The sequence below is a fragment of the Seriola lalandi genome, unplaced genomic scaffold (assembly GCF_002814215.2).
Source record: "Seriola lalandi dorsalis isolate HSWRI2012SDOR001 ecotype SW California unplaced genomic scaffold, Sedor1 jcf7180002054784, whole genome shotgun sequence".
Classification (NCBI taxonomy): Eukaryota; Metazoa; Chordata; class Actinopteri; order Carangiformes; family Carangidae; genus Seriola; species Seriola lalandi.
Window position 1 is genome coordinate 1,935,070 of NW_019525337.1, and position 26,367 is coordinate 1,961,436.

At 38.8% G+C, this 26,367-nt stretch overlaps 1 protein-coding gene across 1 annotated transcript in view; it reads left to right on the forward strand.

The window, feature by feature from the left end:
• The window catches only part of dok4 (docking protein 4), a 97,095-nt gene extending 70,772 nt beyond the window's left edge, over positions 1–26,323 (forward strand). Inside the window, exons 3-9 of the mRNA XM_023425527.2 lie at positions 12,909–13,016; positions 13,650–13,764; positions 14,817–14,936; positions 16,692–16,881; positions 22,030–22,168; positions 23,225–23,342; positions 24,325–26,323. Coding sequence (XP_023281295.1) covers positions 12,909–13,016; positions 13,650–13,764; positions 14,817–14,936; positions 16,692–16,881; positions 22,030–22,168; positions 23,225–23,342; positions 24,325–24,470 — 936 coding nt within the window. The 3' untranslated portion in view covers positions 24,471–26,323. The remainder of the gene's footprint in view (positions 1–12,908; positions 13,017–13,649; positions 13,765–14,816; positions 14,937–16,691; positions 16,882–22,029; positions 22,169–23,224; positions 23,343–24,324) is intronic.
• Positions 26,324–26,367: the final 44 nt, after the last annotated feature.

The following is a 26,367-nucleotide window of genomic DNA, read 5'->3' on the forward strand; positions in this document are numbered from 1 at the left end:
CTCAAAATCCTTAGTTCATCTCTCAAAAGTAAATATCTGTGTCAATGAACATGTCACTGCCATCAGAATGACAAGTCCTTGTGTTATTGTGTACGGATAAGACAGTCAAATTGCTTAGTCGTGTTGTCAATATAACAGTGTACACTGGAGGGATGTTCTGATGTAAACTATGGCTAAAGTTTTGATGCCACTTACAGTTTTTCTCAGTCGCTTTGGTACATTTCTCGAATCATCCTCGACATTTGCAAAACAGTAAGTGAATTTCTCAAAACAATTCGTACAAATAGCAAAACACCATGGATTACCTGCAAAAGCCAGTCTCTTGCTCAAAATCCTTAGTTCATCTCTCAAAAGTAAATATCTGTGTCAATGAACATGTCACTGCCATCAGAATGAAAAGTCCTTGTGTTATTGTGTACGGATAAGACAGTCAAATTGCTTAGTCGTGTTGTCAATATAACAGTGTACTCTGGAGGGATGTTCTGATGTAAACTATGGCTAAAGTTTTGATGACACGTATTGTAAATTGTAAGTTACACCTTAGTGTATGTGGGCGATTGATTGCAAGAGACTGGACAAGATTCACATTTACGCTTTTACTGTTTGTACTGTAATTTGTTGATAGACCATGTCATTGTGATACAGAAAGGCCTCTTCTGCCTCTTCCTCTGTTTTGCCTCCCAACTCCTCCTCCACGCAGCCTCACTCCTCTTCCTCTTCTTCTTCTCTCTGGCTGTTGACCCCGTCCAATTACTTGTCCTTCCATTGTGAGACATTTAACATTGTGTTGTGCTCCAGCTATATATATACTTGCCAGTTGATGGTTCATGAGATGCACCTTTGAGCTATTTCAGAAAAGTGGTTGATCATTTGTTGATCGAATGCTTCACACATTTCCCTTTGTTAGAGAAAGTCAAGATTCACCTGGGAGCAATTTACCAATTCAGGACAGATTTAGAAAAAAAAGTCTAATGGAAATGTATAGAGATATGCTTGACATATTATGACAACTTGTTCAACCATTTTGCATGTAAAGACTTATGCAATGAACTAATGCCTAAATGTTGTGGGGGGTGAGACTATTCAACAGAGAGCCATTATAATACATTTTGATCAATATGACATAAGCAATTGATAATGTAGGAAACAGCAGAGAATTGTACATAATGATTTGCATGGATGTACCAAAGCATTTGCAACTTGTTCATAGAAATGAGAAACTGCTTTTTTGATGTGCACAAGTGACACAATGATGTGAAGATTGAACAAGTAGTTTTGAGAATTTCAATTCTGATCTGAGCAATGTACCAAAGCGACAGAGAAAAACTGTAAATCCAAGTATCCCCACTTTCCCAACCATCCGCCTGGTTCCCAGATAGACTCTCTTCTGGCGTGATATCCCACCCAAAAGCTTCTGGACGGTCCCCACATCTCCAAACACCTGAGCAAATTTCTAAACAGACGTTATTCTGGCCTTCACACAAGTTAAGGCAATGACCAAGTGGCAACCCACCCTGAAGTCACCCATTGGTTTGTGAGCTGCTGTCTTGAAGCCAGGAGTTTGTGTTTTAACCGTCGCCATTTTGGTTTTTTGAAACCGGAAGAAACCATATTTGGAGGAGAGGGTGGAGCCTCGGAGGAGTGAGGGGTGGATCTGACCCGATCTGACCCCGAGAACCGAGGACACTATGCACGCCCACCTACACCGGCTACCTGACTGCAAGAAGTTCCTGGATGCATGGTATGAAGTCGCTGCTAACTCAATTAGCATTCAAAATTCAAGGTAAACTTGATAGCTTAGTGTTAAAATAATCTGTGTAGTTAATTGCATACATGTCCACATTTGGTAAATATCACATATATGAGGAGAAACCTTATAATGTTAGCTGAAGTTACTGTGTGTAAGCTAACTGTGTGGTGTAACCACTTGTATTAAAACCATAGACCAAGGGAAAAACATGTTATAACGTGTTTTAAAATTAGTTCTGCAAATCTAAGGTTATGTTGTTAATATTAAGTTTAGCTCAGTGTTAGTCGGCTAGTTTTGCAGCTGTAGTTCATTTCATTATTGATGACAGGAGGCAAAACATCTCTCGGAATGGTTCTGTCTCTGTTTCAGAATATAGAACATCACTGAGAGCTGAGAACCATCATGACGTGCACCTGCACAATGACACAAAAGTGAGTATTAGTTTCTATTCTCTTGTTAGTTAATGTAAAACAGTACAGCAGACTGTTTATTACAACGAAGCTGAGGGAATAATGTATTTTCAGATAATTGTGTGATCATCTAATCAGATCGCTGTTTCTTTTGTCTTTTTCTCTATACTCTACAATATGATATTGATATAATTTATCTCTATTAAAATGTTTTTTTCCATCCAGCCAAGGTCTGGATCTTTTGGGACCCCTACAACCTCTTGCAGCAATGATGGAGGCCCTGCACCACCTCTGCCTGCAGAGTCCACACCTGAAGATCTTCTCTTTCCAAACATAGACACAGTGTCTAATATAGTATTTTTTAATGTAACACTTGTGGCCATAATTATTATTCAATCTTATCAGCTATGCTCTTCCTTGTTCCCTACACCCTCACTGTCATATTACACTCTCTGCCCCATGTCAGACATACAATCAGATGGCTTTTGGACTCCACTGTAGCTGTAGCTGTTAATATCAGTGTGCTTTTCGCACAGCATCACTTATTTAGAGGTAGATTGTAACTGGAGCAAATAAATATTAACTGTCTCACACATTAGGACTCATGATGAATAATGATTATACTTGTTACTACAAATTCTGTTGCACTGTTGATTCAACTACCTCTTTTTGTTTTGCATATGACAGCGAACTTCAGCTTTAACTTCATCCACAACTGTATTTTTTTATTTTAAATGGTTACAGTTGACTGTAAATTGTACACTACAATTTTTATTTAATCCATTCGTTACATTCTTTTTATACATGTTTCCAGTGTTGTAAAATGTTTAGATAAATGTAGTTTATAATGTCCAACAAAGTTATTTGTGAAGCTCTTGCTTTAACTTTGTTGATGGTTTTTATAGAACACATCTGGTATGAATTTTCACAATAGTAACACGTACAGCATTGTGTGGCTATTTCTATGGTAGCTTTAATCAACAACATAAATACTAGAAATGTTTAGATGTTGCTGTCTGACAACATTGACAATGAAGAATCAAAAACATGTTGATGTCAGTTGGTAAATACTTTCCCCTATGGAGGTGGTGACAGTGCTAGAGTTGATCCATAACTTAATCACAGTTTAATATTTATAAATTCTGTTCTTAAAAGTGTTGCTACCATCACCTGTCAACAACAACAGAAATTAAGTCAGAGGTAGGAAACTGAACCTGTAAATACTAAAGACAGAGAATAATTAACAAACTAATCAACAGTTAGTCTGTCATTTCATCAGAAGAAGCTCAACTGGAAGTGGTTTTCTAGCATCATCATCACAGCCCATTCGAGAACTAAGGATGTCCATGCAGTCTCCCTTCACCACAACCAGATTAATGGAAACAAATGGAAACATACATGAGGTCCTCCTTCTGTTGGCACTGGTCACTCAGTTTTCACAGTGTGGAAACATTTCAAATGACAATAAAAGACAAGCACTTGAGTTAAGATGTGGTGGATCACTGTTAATCACAAATATCTATCAGCTGTCATGATAGGTGTATGAATGTCTACTTCAGTTGTGAACCGATTCCTCTGAGTGTCTTTTAGAACAACTGAATGCCGAATAAGCCATTTTCAGGCAAACAACATGTTAGAGCTAACTCTGATGAACTGAATGGATGGAAAAAAGCTTTATAATAGAGAGAAATCATATCAATATCATTAAGAGTATAGAGAAAAAGACAAAAGAAACAGCACTCTGAGTAGATGATCACACAGTTATCTGAAAATACATTATCCCCTCGGCTTAGTTGGAAAAAACTGTCTGCTGTACTGTTTTACATTAAATAACAATAGAACAGTGTTGTGCCTGAATGTTCATACAACACATTCATATTTTCAGTGAACGCTAAACTGAACGAATCAGTTTACATATGGGGTTAGATTTGAAGAACTAATTTTAAAGCACATTATAACATGTTTTTCCCTTGGTCTATGGTTTTAATACAAGTGGTTTCACCACAGAGTTAAATTACACACAGTGACTTCAGCTATAATAACATTACAAGGTTTCTCCTTATATACTGTATGTGATATTTACCAAATGTGAACATGTATGCAATTAACTACTAAGATTATTTTAACACTAACTATAAAGTTTACCTCAAATTATGAATTCTAACTGTGTTAGCAGTGACTATGTAACACATATCCAGGGAGCCTGTTGCAGTCAGGTAGGTTAGGTGGCCATGCATATTGTCCTCGGTTCCTCCTCAGCTCCGCCCTTTCAACCAAATATGGTTTCTTCTGGTTTCAAAAAACCAAGATGGCGAAGGCCAAAAATGCAAATTGGCTTCAAAACACTTGTTCACAAGTGACATCACGGTGGGTTGCCACTTGGTACTGGTTTGTCCGTCTCCAGTCCTCTGGAGTCCATGACTGCAGCCAAGACCTTGGTTCAGAGCCAGACCTGTTTGGACTGGTAGCTTTGCTTAGGGAGGCTTCAGCAGACAGCTGCTGGCCGAACAGCTGTGGCTTAGACAGGGTGGGTCCTCCTGTCCAAATGTGCAAGTGTCCTAAAACACCAAATAATATTAAATAATTTATTCATAATTTAACATATAGTTTATTACTCAAACCCTGTGCTTCTGACGGTGTCAGTTCTTGGGCTAAATTCTGTTCATCACTGAATCAATTTTTTTTTTTTTTTTTTACAAGCTTTAATATCCTGATGTTAGTCACCTTGTTTTATAAAGTGAAAGCAGCAGATTGATGTTCATTTCCACTCCGTCCTCTCTGTCATTTCACTTCCCCTTCAGTCTTGTAGCTGTTCACAGTGTCTTGTATTAATTCATCTTTCCTTCATTATGGCTTCATTAACTCTCTGTGTCCTCTGTGCTGTTCTGTTTCGTCTTCTCTTCCCACAGGCTCTCTGTGTTTCAGTTGACAAAATTTAATGAGCTCTTTAATTGTAAGTCAATTTACTACTAAATTTATTGCCTATTTACTCTTTCTCTCTCTTTATTTGTGTGTGTTGGTGAGTTTTACCTCTCCTGCCACTACTTATTCACCTTGCTGTATTCTTGCCTTATTCATCCATCCTAAAAATAACAATGTGATGTTCATTGTTTGTTCAACAGCAACTGTAAAAAGGCTCCAAAAGCTTTTTTTTGTCTTCACGATGATTTTATTTTGAGTAGTCCTGTATGAATGTGCTCGTGTTTAGGAGTCATGTGTAACTGTGTACACACACAGACACACACTTCATTGTTCCCTTTGGAGATAATAAAGTGTCCCTGTCTAAACACAGACAGATTGACATTAAACCTCAAAACCTAAGGAGGTCTGTACCTGTATCCCAGTTCAGGGGCCACACCCTCAAGGGGACGTAGTCTACGAAGGTGTGGCCCTTCTTAGCTGGATTTTAGAGGATTTTCGCTGTGCATCACCAGCCATTCTCACCAGCCGTTCTCACCAGCTGTTCTCACCAGCTGTTCTCACCCCTTACCATTGCATAACAAAGCACAGGTCCTGTCACAAGCATTTTTTTAATGAAAACTTGAGGTTTAAATGGCCTTGGTTTTTACAGTTGTACCATTGAGCTGAAACCCAATACTTACATTTAACAGTCCTCAGGCTCTCTGTCAGTGGGGTTTGCTGTCATATTATTTTCATTACCGGCATGCAATGAATCTTGGGATAGGTTGGGCCAAGAATGATCCACAGGGTGGAGCCTTTGTTGCCCAGGAAAATAATGATTCAAAGGAGCCTTTGAAATGGGACAGTCCGGTCACTCCACTGTGACAGAGTCAGTCTTTAAATGCAGCCTCAGAAGCATGAGACCTCTCTGAGTTGCGACACAGCTAGTGTCTGTATAAAAAGAGTAAAACTCGCAATATCACACCACAATCCTCTGCTCCTGCTCTCTCTCAGGATACCAAATCTGTCTGCCATCTAAGATCCACCTTCTTGAGACTGACAATCAATTTAAATGACAAATGACAACCTACGATTGTGGCATCAGAAACACAACATGGATTATAGCTGCTTTCAGGTGTTCCTTAGACGGACCACAAAGCAGACTTTACAGATGGCACCAGTTCATCAACGCATTGACACAACCAGTCAGACATTTGTCTGGGTGAATTTAGGCAGGATGAGTTTATGAACTGAACGTATTCATTATGACTCTCAGGAGGACTTTCACATAAACACACAGACACACTCAACACATACTGTTCGTGCATACCACACTAGCTAGCTGCAGCTAACATATGTACAGTAGGTAAATACATATACATTTTATTTAACCCAAAATACAATACATACACAGACATAAGCTCTCCCATGCCTAACCCCTGCCATACCTGCTGATTCCTCATATTTTTCCAGAAGAAAAATAAATAAATTAACAAATGTACACATACCCGTAAAAGATGGACATACATTTGCATTATTTTACATGCACCATCATTACAGTAAAAAAATATTTCCAGGCTTATTTTAAACTGGTTTCATATTTTATAAATGCGTATACATATATACATACATAAATGAATATACTTACATATACACACGTAAATATATGCATACTCACATACATATTGATGCACTAGATGTAGAGTTAGAAGCAGGAGCATGTTGTTTGAAGATGAACAAAAAGAGATAAAGACATGATAAGAGGTGATAGAGGTGACTCATCAGCCAGTGTCCTTCATTTATGTTCGACTGGTGTTGCTGTAGTAAACAGGATAGATTATGAATGTGTGTCGCCATCGACTGTCTCCCTCCTCATCTTTCTTGACCCTGTATATCTTCACCATCCCGTGTTTGAAGTCATCAGGTCTCAGCAGGCGAGCAAGCTGTGAGGAGCACTAAGTAAAGTTAAAGAGAGGAGACACAGGAGCAGGTGGGAGAGAGGAGGATGATGGAGAAGTGCTAATTGCTCCCCTCACAGCTTCAGAGATGAAACTGATGTGAAACAATTTAGGGTTTGTGTAACTCCAGAGGGGTTTGCTCACATCAAAGTGTGAGAACACGCAGGCATGGTGTTAGTGTAACTGTGAAGTGTTGCACTGGCAGCAGACGTAGTCAACTAAAATGGCCCACTTGACTTAGTTTCTGATAACAGCTACTGAGCTATTAGAGAGGACTCACAGACAGGCTGGTAGACAGGTGGGAAAACAGATAGACAAGCTGGTGAAGTGAAGTGGCTTTAAGTGATTAAGTAAATCTTGTAGGCAGGAAGGCCATCTGGATTTCAAGGGAGTCCTTAACACAAAATACAATTCATGAAGCACAACAGCACAGCTGCACTCATACATCCACATAAGCTCTCCCATAAGCTCTCCCAGGCCTATCCCCTCCTACACCTGCTGATTCCTCTTATTTTTCCACAGTATAAATAAATAAATAAACAAATTAATAAATACGCACATACCCATAAAAGATGGAGGTACATTAGTTTACATGCACCACCATGGCGTTAAAAACATACTTCCAGACTTATTTAAAATTGCGTTTATATTTTATATATGCGCATGGATAGATATATAAATGAATATACTTACATATACATATGTGAATATATGTATACACACATACATATTGATGCACTAGATGTAGAGTTAGAAGGTTGTTTGAACATGAACAAAGCCATGATAAGAGGTGATAGAGGTGACTCATCAGCCAGTTTCCTTCTACATTTATATTGGTCAGGTAGTCACAGTACAAAGTAAAAGAAATTACTTCATTTCATCCCTGAACTCAGCATGAGCCAGAGGACATGTGGTGTCCAAAGTCTGACTGTCACTCTTCATCACACCTTCACATAAAACTTAAAACTGAAAGCAATTGAACAAACCTACTGAAGCAGAAGGCTTGGCCGAAATGACTAGTTCAGTCTCTCTCAGAGAGAGGGGCCGAGATCTGCTCAGAGACAGTGGGGTCTGGTGAAAATGAGAAGTATAATGACAGGTATATCTGGGTGTCGTCTGCATAGTGGTGATATGAGAAGACATGTGAGCAGATAACTGGACCCAAGGAGGTGGGCTATATTACAAAGAGAAGAGGTCCTAGTACCGATCCTTCAGGGGACTCCTGTGAGGAGGTGATAGGATAAGGACATTTGATAGGATTGGTGGTTGTGGTCTAACAAGATCAGAACCGAGGACTGAGCTGCAGCTCTGGCTGCCCTGAGGTCCTGCCCTAGTACATGCAGCCTCCTCTGTCTCTCCATGCAGTTGATAAAACGGTTAAAAATACAAGTTATATATTCTTTCATGTCTGTGTCATATTCATATCAAGTCCAGACATTGAAACTATAGAATAGTGAAAAGTGTCAGTTACATATAATGTTGCTGGTATCATATCAGTAAGACTATCAACAAATGTTTCCCTGTTTATTTTTGCTGGGAGCCGCTCATCACAAGTGAAAAGCTGGTGAGATGCTGAATCTCTAGATCACACAAAGCAACAGCAAAACCTGAAAATGTGTCTCTTTCAAAGGGTTAAATCATCCATTCATCAAGTTCTATAGAGGAGATTTTGACATAGATATAGCCTAAAAATATCGGAATCTTACTTATAGACCATATCGCCTAGATGTACTTCAAATTTAAACCTTCTTGAGCAGGTGGAAGTGGTGCTTAAAAACTGTTGTCATGACGGACCCATTACAAAGATGGTCAGGAGTAATGTTAGAAGCAGCGGGAACTGTGACAGACTACATACAGCACCTTGACATTCACTGTTGAGGTTTTCATTACTTATGACCATATGTATGTTGGCCCTCACCTTGATAAAACATTGGAAATACAACAGAATCAATGACAAATCATTGATAAATTATTAATGAGGTAACAGAGAAACACATTGCGCCTGATTTACTAAGATTCCAAATAAATAGCGCTAAATTGCGTGCGCACACGGATAGATTGCGCGCGCTGCCTGTTTGGGGCTTGCGGGTTATTTACTTAGATTAACAGCACAATTGACTACAGGTGCAAAAGTGATTGAGCCCGCCCTATTTAAATGAGGATTTTGCACGAGTTAAGGGTGTTCACCATGGCGAATGCAAACGAGCAGACCCAACGGAAGCGCAAAAGCAAATTTGAAGCCACGGAATTGGAGCTGCTGGAGCAAGAGGCAAACAAGCACATTTCTGAGTTACAGCAAAGGAATTTAACCGTTATTAGGAGGAACGCAATATGGGAGGAAATCTGTGACAAGGTTAATGCTGTGGGGAAAACCAAAAGAACACCGGATGAAATGAAGAAAAGGTGGCAAGACATTCGTAGAAGAACAAAGGAAAAAATCGCAAAGAATAACATATCGGCAAATAAAACAGGTGGGGGACCAGCGGAGGAGGACCCTCTGTCTCCCATTGAACAGCAGGTGCAGCTGACGTTCTGCGATGAGCAGATTACTAGGATAGAGGGCTATGACACCCAACCACATGCAGACCAAGGTAAGCCCATATAGTACAAACACGCATTTCTTTTGTTGGATAGCTATTTTTAATTCATTCAGGTACACCACATAAGACATGAACGTGCGTCATGAACCTTCTTTAGCTGTGCAATGGAAAAGCATAATTGCCAAAAGGGGTTTTTTTGTTTGTGCGTTCCAGCAGGGGTGCAGAAGTGTGTGCATTTTAATTTGTTTTAAGTTTCACGAAAAAATTATAGGAACTAGGCCTAACTAAATGTTTCCTATGTCCAAAAGAAAGTGGGCTTTAGTACATAAAAATGTGAGTTTTTGGTTTTGTCAAAATAGCACAAACAAGAAACACTTGACATTATGATGCAACATTTATTATTTAAGGATTTTCTGAACTCCTTTTTTTTTTTCAAAACGAATGACTTTTTTGTTTTTCTTTTTCAAAGGACAATCATGGCATCGCCGGATAACCGATATGTCTCGATTATTTTTTATTCTGCCATTCCAAAAAGAGTGACACGAACAGAAAAGATGCGTTCTCTCCGTTGCCTGTCGTGCCTACGCCGCCTCCTTGCAACAATGACCGCAGCCATCTGTGCGCACGGCTGTGCCAGGTAGCCTAAGAGTTGACTTTCAAACGTTCTAAATATAGATGCAAAAATAAACAGCGCAATTAGTTTCAGTTTTGGTAAATCACATTGCGTGCGCAAAATTAATCTATTTGCATCTACTCTTCCCAATATTTTGCGCGTTCTGGCAGGCACGCCTATATTGCATATTCATGAAGGCAGAAGCGCAAAATGGATAGCGCGTGTTATTTTGCCCTCGGTGCGCCCGGTTGGTAGATCAGCATCAACATGTGTTTGCGCGTGCTGTTGCGTTTGCGCATGTTTTTACGCACGCAAAGCTTTAGTAAATCAGGCCCATTGTGTCATGTCTCATGTCTCATCTGTCAGGTCTCTCATGTGATAGCATATATAGTATTTTAATAAAACACTGTGGGCTTCTTCAGTTTTCTCACTGGTGAATCTTATATTCACCTGTTGTTATGATCAACTGAACTGATGGTCAGAGTTACAAAACTAAAACTTTGAGTTTAATAAATCATAGTTTTCTCACAGCAACAGACTCACCGAGAGCAGCTGTTCTGTCATAAACACAAATTCACATTACAAGTCTCTGAACTGCAACCTGCTCATTTATTGCAGATCACTGTGGATAAGAGCAGCTGAACAGCAGAACTGTGAGTACAGAACACAGAAAAATATTTTTTATGGATCAGGGTCCAGGTGTAAATGGAAGGACAAGTGTTAAAAAAAAAAAAAAAAAAGATTCTGGTCAGTTAACCTCTGCTGCACCGATCCTTATCCAGAAAGAGACTTAAGTCTGTTTTATTAGAGGTCGCACAGGTGGGGAAGCATCAATATTCCACACCTGTTCAATAGGGGTCAGGCATGAACTTGTGAACATGAACATTCTCTTCTGTCTACAAAAGGCCAATTTGGTGACTTCAAGTGAAATTTTTGGAGTTAAATTCAGAGAGGTCTACATACTGCAGCTTAGAAAACACTGCAAATAGAGTAATAAAATTAAAGGTGACCTAATATGCTATGCTGAGTTTTTCCTTTCTTATAGTGTGTTATATAGGTTTTTGTGCATGTAAATGGTCTCCAGAGTCACAAGGATCTCAGTTTACACCAAAGGGAGTAACTGTCAGGGTAAAAACCCAATCTTCTCCTTTGTATGAAATGCCTCGTTGGGAGTCCAGCCATTACTTCCTGGTCCTATTGACGTCAATACCTCTTTTGGTGCTGCCTACCTGCAACTTGGACACCCCCTGCAAGCTTGGAATGCCCCCACATAACTACTTAGAATTAAGAGTTTTCTTTAGTTTTGTAGCCATAAAGACACCATGTTCTCAACTGCCTGCAGAAATGTGCTTTATTTTTCCATGGTTCTCCACTGCTCCAAACATTATAATGTGAGCCTGCACATCAAGGAGTTAGACACTTCATTTTCACAACAATTTTTTCTGTAATTCACACTTCACTCTCAGGCTCACAGCCTGTCAGTCTGCATTATTATTGTGGATTTGTGATGTTAACCATGTTACCGTGGCCTGATCACGTTAGTAATAAGCAGCAAAGGGAAAGATATAAATGCTTAAATATTTGTCAGTATTGACATTCTGTACCTCATTGGCGCAGATAAATTATCCAAAGTTTAACCACTGAGTTCGTTTTTCAGTAACTATGCACACTAAAGTTTAATTTATTCAGATTTACTGGCATCGTAAATCAACAGGATTTGAAGCGGTGGAGACTCCCTATCAGGACTGTTGTGGAGAGACGCATGCAATGTAAGATGGAGGCCATCTTTGACAATACCTACCACCTTCTCCACAACATTCTGGCAGGACAGAGAAGCAGCTACAGGTGCAGCAAACATCTCATCTCACTGTGCTGCAGAACAGAGAGGTTCAGGAGATCCTTTGTTCCCACTGCCATCAGGCTATACAACACCTCAGCCAAAGAAAGTGGACTAATCTAATTATTATTATTGTTTATTTATTATCAACCTTTATTATTATTATTAGTATTATTATTATCAACAATGAGCTAATGGACACATGAATTGCCCCTAGGGGATAAATAAAGTATCTATCTCTCTATCTATCTACCTGTCGACCGTCTGTCTGCTCTTCCATTATTTATATTCCTTTAGTCTGGAAGTGTCCATACTTAAAAAATCAACAGAGTTTCTCATAAAAGTATTCCATCCGAAGTCTTGTTTTTCACAGCCTCTTCATATTTCTACCTACTTCCTGCTGCGGGACGGTGGGTATGCATGTTTCTGCTCCAGTCCAGCTTGTGAAGGTGAATCAGGTTTGTCATCTTCTGGTTCCGAATCGGATCATTTTTAATTTCCTTTGTAGACCCCTGACTTTCTGATGGATATTTGTTGGATTTTCATCTTCATGCCAAAGAAAACTACTATCTTAATAAGGACAACATTAGCTGTAAATTAAAGTATAGAAAAAATACTTTTTTCCCAAAAAGTGTAGTTTGCAAAAACATTTTTTTCAGCCTTAACCTGTGTGTGCAGGTTCTTCTCAGGCTCTATACTTCCCCAACAACTTCCAGCAAGTACAAGGTACAAGGCAAAACAGGTGCCTCACTACACTCACTCTGCTTGTTAAGATTATTGGAAAGGAAACTCACTTTTTCTGAATGAAATAAATGTAGTATTGAATATTAAATGACTTCTTTTATCCCTGTGTGTATGTGTGTGTGTTTGTGTTATGTGCATGCGTGCGCATGTTATAGATCTATCGACGTTGCTGGCTGGTGTTTAAGAAGTCGTCCAGTAAAGGACCTCGTCGTCTGGAGAAATACCCTGATGAGAAGTCTGCCTACATCAGAACCTGTCCTAAGGTGTGTGTGTGTGTGTGTGTGTCTGTCACAGGTATACAGGCAGGAGGAAACATAAAGAGTCGAGAGACACACTTTGACAAGGATTATAGCTTAGTCTGATTCTTGTACTTCTGCGCTCACTGAGGATCAACAATCCCTCTTACTCTTTTTATTCACACGCAGAGTGTGTATTCTGGTTTTATCTTTGTTTCCGAAGTTTCACAGGACACACAATAACAATGATAGAGCCTGAAACAAGATAAAAAGATTCATAAAAGGTTTTACTTGTACAAAACAGTGTTAGTCCATACGGACCAGTGAACTGGCTGAACCTTCTCAGACAAATATTCTTTTAAGTCTTTTTTGAACCATTGATACTTTTACCACAGGAGTTGATGCAGAGTAGTAATTTGTCACAGTTTCACAAAACTCTGTAATTTGCATGATGACGACTGTAATGGCTTGGAACTTTCAGCAGTAAAATGTAAGTTTCTGAAGTGAAGCAGCAAATCTGAACTTCCTCTGTTCGCCTTAAACATACAACAGAAAACCTATTTTACTGAGTCACCATCACTTTAATCAGACAACACCAAGTAGGTGAATAAGCCCTGACTTCCACTGTGTTAATTGTTTTACCCTCAACCTGTTGCCTAGGTGACAGAAATTAGCAACGTCAAGAATGTCACACGGTTGCCTCGGGATACCAAGCGACAGGCTGTGGCCATTGTGTTTACAGATGATACCTCACGCACCTTCACCTGTGAATCAGGTAATGTGTGGACGCACATGCACGCTTGCCCCCACACACACACACACACACAAACACACACACACACACACACACAGACTCACAGAGTTGTGTGAAATATGCAGATACCAATATATTTGCAATTACATTGACCAATAATTGACCGGACTTCAGTACACAGCTGCAGTCAAGAAATGTCAGGACACTGTTGTGTCTTGTTTGTGTAATCTGTCCATAGACAGAAATTTTTGTGATTTTATTGGATGTTACCTCTTAGTTTATCCTTTGCATACAGTTTCTGTGCAGTGTCTGCAGCTGTAGCTCAGGTTGTCAGATAGGGTAGACTGGGAATGGTTGTAACACTTTTTGTCTCAGCACCTATATGTTGTGATGGAGCTTCAAATTTTCACACAAAGTCTCCTTATTTGTCCACTACACATCAATGTTTCCAACTTCTTCAACTATATCACAGAATTCATTAAGTGATGTTAAATACAAGGCATTCCATTGTTACAACCTGCCCCACCACTGGGATGAGTTGTAACACTAAGAGTGAAGAATTACAAATTCAGACCACACCACAAATTATGCAGTAAGTCTAAGTAACACTTCACTATCAACCAAGAACAAAAAGAACTCACCACTGACTTTTAAAGCACTTTAAGAATGACTATAATCAACAACAATGAGCTGTTATTGATACTATAACTTTCAGATTTAATTTTTTCTCAGCCACGGTCTTAGCATACTGGAAAAATGGGTAGGATGGAGAAAATGTGTTTAGGTGAAGGTGTTAGAACCATCCACACCCCTGTCAGCCATTGTTTACCTAGCTGTGGCAAATGGTGGTTTGTAATTAGCTTATATTAGTTACATAAGTTACTTCATTCTAACTTCAATAGTGTCAGTACTAATCATATAATGATATAACTAATATAGACTTGGTGCAAAAAATGACTTTGTTAGCTGAAAATGGTAAATCTGCATAAGTCTTCACACAGCTGTGCAATTTCACATAAAAGGTCAGGAGGTCAGGTCTGACGTGACCTCCCTTCCTATCTCTCGCTCTACAGAGCTGGAGGCTGAAGACTGGTTCAAGACACTGTCTATTGAGTGTCTGGGCATGCGACTCAATGACATCAGTATGGGAGAGCCTGACCTGCTGGCTGCCGGGGTCCAGTGTGAACACACAGGTAGTTCCAAATCAAATTTTCAGAATAAAAGTTTCCATGTCAGTAGCTTGTCTAGGCCTAGTCTGCCACCACAGCAATCTTTGTTTTAGTGTTTAGCTTCCAGCTCAGATTATCAGAATTGATTGTTTTGTTGGTGGGTGGGAAGCAAGTGAGGGATCATGTCCTTGTTGCTTCTCCTAAAGCTTGAAATAAACCACAGTAGTGAAAAGGACTATAGTTTTTATAAAATGTTTGTGATTTTTACATATAATTGTATAAATTCTATGTTGTGTATATACATCAGAGGGTTCCTTTCTAAAAGATGAAACAGGTTTGTGTGGTTTTATGTTCATATTCTAAGCTAAATGTACTGTTTCTTTCTCTGTAATGTGTTGTTTTTAAACAAAGAATAAACTAACAATTATTGTATTAGCATTCAACAGTGTATCCCATGAGCCACAGAAGTTCTGTCAAAGTCTCATGGCTGCTTTATTTGAAATCTTTTATCACTGTTAAAATACGTTTTTCAAATGTTACTGGAGACCAAGACTGGTGGCAGAAAAACAACAGAAACAAGTGGAGGGAAATAGACAAGATAAGGAATAAGGAAAAAATGTCTTTGACATTGGATGTCAGAATAGTAATGCAAAAAAAGATTACTTCCATCTTTAGGCTATAGAATTACTTTCGTCAAAGACACCTGGACTGATGAAATCTGTTTATGACACTCAAAGACAAAATCAATGATGTAGCTAATAACAATAAATTAGTAACAGCGGCAAGCTGGTGTTCTCAGTGGGCTCTTTTATAATAAACACCACTGGCCAATGTTAGCAACATTAGCATGTACAGCATGTAGACAAACCAAACTGCTCATAGAGAGCTAAGTTCTAACATTACTCAGTGTTTATGTATTTAATGAATGAACGGGACAGACAGTGATAATATATCTGTCTTATAACACACAAAAAGGTTGAGCATGGAGTACAGTAGTACAGAGCCAGCAGACAACCTGAGACTTGACTTCCCAAAGACGCAAAGCAGAAAATAAACTTTTTTAAGTTTGAATTTATTAAAATCCTAAAGTAAACTATATAATTAAGACTTTGAAACTTTACTAACTAACTTTAATACCAACATTCTCAATTACCATTTTTAATTATCAGTATTCAGAGACCTGACAGATTTCCAAATGAGTTGCAATTTGCTTATAAAGACTTGGACTTGAGATTTGACTTCAATAGGAGGCAATGTAACTGACATATTGTAAATTTGTTGTGTTGTTGGCAAACTTGATCTACATAACCATACAGAGCAAGTTGTGCTTGTGCCCACCTGTTGAATCTAAGTTCAATATTCACTTTCCCTCACTCACACTAAATGATCCACTATGCTCACCAGCTGGTGACTAACATTGGCTGTCATGTTGTGTTGGGCAGTGTACAGTGGATTTTTCCATCTTTTTAGCTGGAAACTGCTGCTGCATGGAAACACTGAGATTGCACTAGAATAGTGAAGTTGTTAAACCAATTCAACAAACTCTGTAGAGCTGAGGGGAACAACAAAATCGGATGATAAAAATATTAATTAGGGTGGCTTTAAACACAATTTTAGTGTTTGGTACTCTTTTAGCTTAGAAGATGGAAAGCAACATGCTTCATCTTCTCAGAAAAACTGATAAAAATGACAATAAGCAATAAACAAGTGCTCAACAAGTGACCTGTGCAAGTGAAAATACATCCCTGACACTGTTCCTGTCATTCCTCATCTCTTCAGAGCGCTTCAGCGTGTTCCTCCTCCCCTGTCCCAACCTAGACATCTACGGCGAGTGCATGATGCAGATCACCCACGAGAACATTTACCTGTGGGACATTCACAACCCTCGCACAAAGCTGGTCACCTGGCCGCTATGCTCCCTGCGGCGCTACGGACGCGATGCCACCCGCTTCACCTTTGAGGCTGGACGGTGAGACCAGGATTTGGGTGGTTGGGAAAGGAAAGGGGGAGATGTTTGCTCACTGACTGTCCCAAGATAAACACAGGTTCCAAACATCACACACACACACACACACACACACACACACACACACACACACACACACACACACACATACACATACAAAGTTAGAGACGCCACAATGAGCTTACGGTCAGTCCAAGGATATTTCTCTCTCTCTCACACACACACACACCACACCACACCACACCACACACCACACACACACCATACACAGGTTGGTGTGTTGGTCTGAGCCCCATGAAAAGATTGATTGAATAGATTAGATGATGAATCAATGCTTGGACAGAGCTCCATCTCCTCTTTGATAAAACCAGACCACCTATGATTGAGTCAGCATGCAGATAATTTGCTTATTTATTTATTTATTTTGCACAATTTAAAATACATAGAAAATGAGAAAGAAAACAAATAGCATACAGTGCAAGGACAGGCAAAAACCTTGATGGGCTTATTTTAAGCCTCTACCTAAGTATGTTAAAATATTACAACATTATAAGGATAGAAAATAAACATGCCAGAAAATAACGCAAGTACATAAAAATAACTAAAAAATGATAGATTCAAAATATATATATAAAATTAACAGCAATAATGACATTGATAACAAGACAAGAGCAAAACATGTGATAATGTAATGTGTGTACAATATGAGGAAAACAAATAAGACATTAATACATGGACAGTAGAACATGGGAAAGATGGTTATAAAACAGCACTTAAATGGTCTTTTAAACATCTTTTGTAAGATTTTATAGAGGAACAGGATCTTTGCCAAATGGAGAAAGCCATTCCATAATTTGATACCCCTAAATCTTATTGAAAATTGACCTCTGCAAGTGAGAAATTAGGTAAGAAGAAAATCACAAGATTCGTCATAAGACGAGTTGATTAAGAATGGGCATGTGAGTTTACCTTAAAGTATGTTTTGAAATGCTCAGGAATATTCCCTCTGATTGAGTATATCTTATAAATAAACACACACATTTGAAAAATGTTGATATCATAAACAGTAAGAATCTGTAGTTTCTGACATAAAGGAGCAGATGAGAGGTGTGATTCTGATTGGGTTGCAATCCTAACAAATTGTTTCTGGAGGACCAATAATTTGTTTAGAGTAGTAAGTATTTGCCTAAACTATATTATAATGTGAAAGATAGGGATAAATTAGACTATAATAAAGAGTAAGGAGAGTGGTCACAAAATGGCTAACTCTCCTTATTATACCAATAGATTTATTTATTTTTCTTCTAACCCAGTTAGTTTGTTCTCTCTAACTCAAAGTCTCATCAACAAAAATTCCCAGAAATCTTGCATTTGACACTTAAGGCATCTCAACTGACACAATTGTAATTTTACATAAATCCTTAGAGTATTTTTTTGTATTTAAAGATAATGTATTTCATCTGAACCATGTAACATAGGTAGTTAAACCAACATTTGCCTCCTTAACCATCCATCCATCCATTTTCTACCGCTTATCCTGTAGTAGGGTCGCGGGGGGGCTGGAGCCTATCCCAGCATCTTTTCGGGCGAGAGGCGGGGTACACCCAGGACAGGTTGCCAGTCCATTGCAGGGCAAACATATAGAGACAGACAACCATTCACAATCACAGCCACACCTATGGTCAATTTAGAGTATCCAATTAGCCTAGTCCCCATTTTTGCATGTCTTTGGACTGTGGGAGGAAGCCGGAGTACCCGGAGAGAACCCACACTGGCACGGGGAGAACATGCAAACTCCACACAGAAAGATCCCATGGCCGAGCCAGGACTCGAACCCGGAACCTTCTTGCTGTGAGGCGACAGCGCTAACGACTGCACCACTGTGCAGCCCCCATCCTTAACCAATGAATTAAAATGTGAATGAGAGCGGACTAGAGTTGTGTCATCTGTAAACATTATTGGTGAAAGGATATTTGAGACATTAGAAAAATCATTAATATACATTAAGAATAGTTATGGTCCAGGAATAGACCCCTGAGTAACCCCACAGAGTAGTCTGGCTTTGTTGGAATAGCAACCCTTAGCACAAACAAACTGTCTTCTGTTGGAGACATAATTCTTTAACCATTTATATGTAGCATCATGAAAACCATATTTATACAGCTTTTCCAATAAAATATGATGGTTAACTGTATCAAAAACTTTTTGAAATGTCTATGAAAATACAACAAATTCATTATTTTCAAGTGCAGATGTAACCTTATCAATCAGGTGAAGCAGAGCCAGTGGTGGAGTGATTTTTTCCTGAAACCATACTGATGTTTGTAAAGAATTGAATTAGAATAAGGATGAAAGAGTCCTTCTGTATATATTTTTTTCTAATATTTTTGAAAAACATGGAAAAATAGATATGGGTCTATAATTATAAAAACAACATGGATCATCTCCTTTAAATATTGGAATAACATTAACAATTTTTAAATCCACTGGCACGACACCTGTTTTCGAGGAGAGAGAAAAGATGGAAGAGAGTGGTTGCAATATTGAATGTTTCACCTGTTTGACAAGGAATGCAGAAATATTGTCATGACCGGCTGAATATATTTTTAGTTTATCAGTTTAGTCACTTATTTATTTGATATCAGTGGACTTAAAGGAAGAAATAACAGGAAAATTTCTTGGAATAAAATCCAGTGGATTACCATGTCAAGCAGGAATTTTATTAGCTAATTCATAACAAATATTAACAAAGAATTCAAAAAACTTTTGAGCTACATATGGATTGTTGAGAGAATTTTCACCATCCAAGAGGACTTAGTCTTTTCTCTTTGCAACAACTGATTACTTTCCACATAGTTTTTATATCTTTTGAACACCTCTTTCATTGAAATATTTCTTTTTTGCAGATCTAATGGAATGAGTATATTATAAGATTAATAAACACTATGGGTAAGAGAAGTAGGATTTGAGACATATTTTCTATACAGTTTATTCTTTTTCCTCAACAGCTTCAGTAAATCAACCGTAAACCAAGGTTTATTTAAGTCTTGACTGTATTTCTTGGTAGAACTGCCAACTGGAAAACAATCATTAAAAGTAAAACCAATGGCTTTAATAAAACGTTAATATGCAAAATCAGTATTATTTTGATGATCCCATGAAATACTGGCAAAGATATCTTTAAATTTAGAAATATTTGACTTATAATTATACAAAAAGACTCATAATTCTTTAATGCATTATTTTATCTGTATGTTTAGCTCTGTTATCCTTGATTAAAGAGTACTGAAATATGGGGAAATGATCTGACAAGTCTGACCATAAGACCCCAGATTTCATTCCTTCACTCAAAGAGTGAGTTAATATGTTGACAATCAAAGTTGATGGATTTTCTGTAACTCTTGTAGATTTGTGGATAAGAGGGAAAAAGTAATTAGAATAAAGAATATTTAGAAAATCGCCAGTAAGGGTATCTAATAATTTTTTTAAAGAGGTTTATATTGAAATCACCCAAAATATCACAGGCGTTATCCCCATTGGTCAAGAGAACTGGAAAAACTTAAATTAAAATCTTTGATACTTAAGTCAGGTGGGCAATGAATAACACCAACAATAACATTCTTTCCACCAGAGACACCGGAAGGCTCTAAAATAAATCGATTCCACTTCCGCCCCATTTGATTTCAGAGAGAGATCTTCCCTAATTTTAAATTCATAGTCACAATGTATAAACAGAGATACTCCACCTCCAGTTCTAGGGAACTGATTTGTATTTGGTTAATTCAAAGATTTCTCTGGAGTTTTCTGTAAGCCATGTTTATGATAAAGCAAGAACAGAAAAGTCACGCTTAAGTGAAGATAAAAAATTAATGACTTTATCATAATTTCTGGAAAGACTCCTTATAGTCAGATGAAAAGTAGAGAATACATAAGGAGGCATAGAAACACATAAGTTATTGAATTGTGTTTCGTTATAAAAGCTACAGAAGTTTGAGGCGTCAAGTGACGAAAAAAGATTTAAGTTTGGGTCAACATCAAAATTGTTTGAGTCAACTGAAGAATAATCGAAAGGTTTAAAAAGCTGGCATTGAAAATCAGATTTATTGTAGCCCATAGTGTGAGTAAAGAATAATGTGCAATAGATGAGTGGTCAGATAGGTAATCAAAGTACTGTATAAAAGCCTAATGGTGGAGATTAATGAGCCAAACTCTGAGTGTTGGCCTTTCTTTGTTGTGGTGGATTTTGGGTTGATGGATGGACAATAAGTTTTCTCACTTTTTCTTCAGATTCAGACACCTTCTCTTTCTCAGACTCTTTAATGCCATCTACAACAATATTATGTTGCCTTGACTGGCCCTCCAGATATTCTGTCTTTTGCAGATTGTGTCCAAATCAGTCCTGGTTTCACTACAGTGTTTTTTTTTTTAATTGTCAAAATCCTTTCAAGTCATTTCTAAACTCACCTTAAAATCATAGACTTGCTTTGATAGATCACCAATCCTCCTATTTGAAGAATTAACTATGATCTGTACACAAGTTTTGAAGCTTTTTTACTGTTGTTCAAGCAAAGCTCTGTAGAAGTCTTTTTGCTGGTCCAATAATTCACATACTTGAGCCATTGTGACATGTTCCTCAGTGGTGTTGTCTGAAGCTTTGGGTGGCATGGTTGTGTGTGTGTGTGTGTGTGTGTGTGTGTGTGTGTGTGTGTGTGTGATAAAACAGAATCAGTTAGTTTACTAGTGAATGGGCTAAGCTTACTCAGACTTGAACATACAGACATGAAACCGATTTACCTCCAGAATAAATCCACTTAGAAATTAGTTGTCTGTGCATCCATGGCTCCACTTTCCAATGTTGATGTTCCTGTTATATACCAAAATAAAATAATAAAATGCAAAACAAAAAAAAAGAAAAAGGAAAAAGAAAAAATCAGTAGGACCAGACAGTTCACAAAAGCTTTATTGCGGCTGTAATTGTTACTGGTGTAGGGGTAAAATCACTGACCAGCCCAGGTGATGTTAAAATCACCTCCTCCCCCTAGAGAAATAAATCCAGGCCCAGTCGAGGCAGGTCTCCAGACTATTGTCCTGGCTCGTGTGTCGGCCCATGCTGTTCTGTGCTGCTTCATACTGACTCCCTGTTGTGTGCAGGATGTGTGACAGTGGTGAAGGCCTCTACACCTTCCAGACCAGAGAAGGAGAACAGATTTACCAGAGGGTTCACTCCTCCACACTGGCCATCGCTGAGCAACACAAGAAGGTCTTGCTGGAGATGGAGAAAAATAGCAGGGTGAGAGTCTGGCTTATCTCAGGTTTAACTTTCATATTATTGTCATTGTCCAATGCAGACAATGCAGACCCCCAGGGCCCCCAAAAGCCCTGTTAACTGTGTGTCACTTGTTTTTGGGCAGTTTGAGTCATTGCGAAATCTAATCTCTAGTCTTCAACCCTGAATTACTTTATTTTATATGGTGGTGTATATCTCTGAATAAAGCTAAAGCCACACTTGTCATTAATTTTGTATTGATAACAGATAAAATGACCATGTTTTTAAGTAGCTGTACAGAGCTTGATAATGACACTGTGGATATTGTAGAGCAGCTAACAGAAGAATTTTATTTATTTATTTTTTAATCTTTTTTTTATTCAGCGTAGTTTCACTGAGAGGCAAGCTGTCTTTTATAGGAACACCCTGATCATAATCACACAGTTACACATTCACATCTGGAAGCTGCCCAGTACAACCACAGTCTGACCTGCTGGCCACTGAGTAGCTCCGCTGGAGCTGGTGGGGGTTAAGGGCCTTGCTCATGGGCAGCCCAGTAGGGATAATGAGGATTTGGATAAGTGCTGCTCTTTCACTTTTCTTGAACATAGTTAACATAGTGGAGGATTTATCACAAAATAATCTCACATAATCTCAGCATCTGATGGAGACCAAAACAGAGCTAAAGTAGAGTGAATACTGGTCATTGATCATGTGGTATTAGAGGTCGTCAACACGGACCAGCAGCAGAGACAAGTTCATTTAGCCACTATTAGAAGGATTACCCTCCAACACAGTGAAAAGCTTTTGTTTTTAAAAAAGACATAGAATAAAATAATAAATACAGCAAAAATCCTTGAAATTAGAAAAGCGTTATAAGTAATTGTTCATGAGCATCATTCAGTTAGTTCCTGGGTGGTACAGTCTGACTCTGTGATAACAGAAATAATAAATGTTAGTCTGACTACTGCAGTAATGCTGTCATGATTGTAACAGTGTAGGTATGTGATGATCTGTTGTTAATTGTGGTACTGTTGCTGTTGTTTTAAATCCCTAATGATGTGTGTCTCTGACTCCCAGCTTATGTCTAAGGGTTCAGAGTCCAGCTCCTACCCCTGCACGCCCACTGCCATCCTGCCCCGGTCTGCCTACTGGCACCACATCACTGCAAACCAGACCGGCATGGATCCTGGCACCGGTAGGCCAAACACACCAGCTTTTACACAAGTTTTTTTCTTATATTGTATCTCATAGGTATAGGACATGACCATGACATCTAATTCCATTTTCATTGTACCTGTAACTACACTGTACACCTGTATACTCCACATCAGATTAAACCCTTTCATGTGTTACTTTACTTTACTTCTACTTTACTACTTACTTTACTACTTTCAATTAAACATAATTTTCATCTGGTCAAGATTTAAATGTACGGTGGCCCTGAGAGCTCAACACACTGCAACTTAAGAAAACACACGCAAATGACAAAACACAAACAAATTCAGAAAACATCTTCATCAATTTGACATGAGCTCCAAATATTCACAACACAACCAAACACACTGCAAGTAGCACAGACGACAACGGAAGTGTTTCCAGGGACGCTCTTGTTCATTGATTGGTGACTTTTGAGGTTAAAAGCATTGAGCAAGTATGTCCCAGCCAAGTTAATCACTTTTTAGTGTCCCCTGGAAACAGCATCTGTGTCCCAGCCAGGTGTGTTTGTGTATTTGTTTGTGTTTTGTCTGTTTGTATGTGTTTTTTTTAAGTTGCAGAGCTTTGAGCTCTCAGGGCCACCATATAGATAGGAATAAAAATTATCCAACTGAAGCAGATTCTATATTAGATTAATGGGTGATTCTTACCATTGAGGTGATTCACAACTTCACATACAATGAAAAAAGTTTGTTTCAGTTGTTTAAAACCTTTTTTTTTTTCCTTTTTTTTTTAAAAAGGATAAAATAATTCCAACTGTAATGTCTCCTATTTGGTCTTTCAAAGAATATGTTTCAATTGCTTTTAGAGAGTCGGATGAGAACTCTGACATCAGTGTGTTGAAGTACGTAGCCGGAGTCTGGACATAGTTAGCGTAGCTCAGCATAAAGACTGCAAGCAGGGGGAAACTGCTCTTGTATCTGCTCTGTGCTGATGTAACAGTGTGTCTGCTCTGTCTGCAGCCGACACTTCAGAAGACGACCTGCTGTCGACCCGCCTGCCTCCAGACCGCCATGACATGCTGCCCCTGGCAAACACTCATGCACAGTCCCAGCCCTACATACACACACACTCCGCGACACACTACCCCACCTACCCTGGACAGTGACACACACATACAGAACAGGATGTAAACACTGAAAAACATACGCACACACAGATAGCCACATGCATGCAGGCACACATGATTCACACACACTGAGAGAAACACACACTGTCCCTTCTTGTATTTATTTTCCAGCCCAGCATTACACCTCACAGGATATGTCGTTGGCCAGACCAACACCGGCCCATAGACCATCTTGAATGCAGAAAGCAGAATCCTGCAGAAGACTGTAAGGAGACTTGGCTTCCCTCCATGGCTGCAGCTCCCACACTTCCACAGCAGACACAGATATTTGACCTTTTCCCACTCTCAGACAGATTGGCAGATGTTGCCTACTGATTAAAGTAAGGTCTGTATGCTTTGAACCACTGAGGCTATATTGCATGTTGACTGACTATATCTAAAGTCAGAGGTGTTTCTACCTGTTCTGAATGGCCTCTCCCGAAGGTGAGGTTTTTTTTACTGAATTTATGCAACAAGTTTTCGTTGAAGTTATGTTTCAAATAATAATTGTCTGGCAGCATGAGATACAACTGATGTCACAACAAACAACACAGTGTTCACTTTTCCAGTTATAGCTGGTCAGTCACTAAGACAACTCAATATGTTTTCAACCTGAATAGTGTCAAAACTAAAACTGAGATACAAAGTTATTATAGTTCAAACTGGACTGGCTGGGCAGCTCTCTGTTATGTGAAGTCACAGGCAATTGATATGAAAGATATGAAAATATATGTCGGTGTAGTTTAAAAAAATTTACACAATCAGACCAACAAGTCAACACTTCAATTTGGCTGGTTTATTCATGCACAAAGGACAGATCTGGTGCAGGGTACACCAAGTCTCTCCTTGATTGATAAAACTTGAACTGCTTATATAGCATCGAGACCTTTACCTCTACGTTTCACTTTATTACTTCCACCCTCCTAAAAGGGGGTGCATCACTAAATCTCTGCTGGATGTACTGTAGAGAAACCAACAAACAACGATGTGTAACTAAGATTTGTAATGGATCCTTTGACATCCTGCTCACCCCAAAGTTCAGCAGTTTACCCAAGGTTCACATTCTTAACATCCTTAAACCAAAGTTGCCAACATGCAAAAACAAATACAACCTTACAGTATGTATGAATATATAATTTTTAAAACTGATAACGCTTCAAGATACGAGTCCATAAATTTCAAATAGTTACCTGATAATTTTACGGGGAAGTTTGATGGACAGAACGAACTTGGACCTTATCAAAGAAACACTCCATTTAAATCCAAGTCATTTTTATGTCGACTTTAAATTTGTATGGTTGGTTTTCTCCTCCGTTTGGCCATTCAGGACAGGTATAAACATTTGAGTAATGTGTTGGATGACACATCATAGACACTAGTTTGTTTGAAGCATATTAAGGCCTTTACGGACAAACATATCTGGTTACCTAGCAACCTGGCTAAATGGTCAATTCTAGTCTTACTGACCACTCAAAGCGCTTTACAATGCTTGCCACATTCACACATCACAATCACACACTGATGGAACAGCCATCATGGGCAAGGTGGGGTTTTATCTTGCTTAAGGACACTTCGACACACAGACTGGAGGAGCCAGGGATCGAACCACTGACCTTCTAATTAGAGGACAACCCGCTCTACCTCCTGAGCCACAGCCGCCCCCACCGGCTACATTTGGTAATTTTTTTAGGGCAGAAAGATATCACTTCGATTTGTGCATAAAATAGGACTATCAGTGCTGGGTCTGATGGTCTGACTTGAGTTTCTTCATGGCTGCCAGCGGATTAACGTCTATAACTGTGTTAAATTAAACATTGCTGTCCTAACTAGTTCTCAATTCTGGGGGAGCATCCTTTTCGGGGGGGGGGGGGGGGGGGGGGGGGGTTTTTTTGATTTT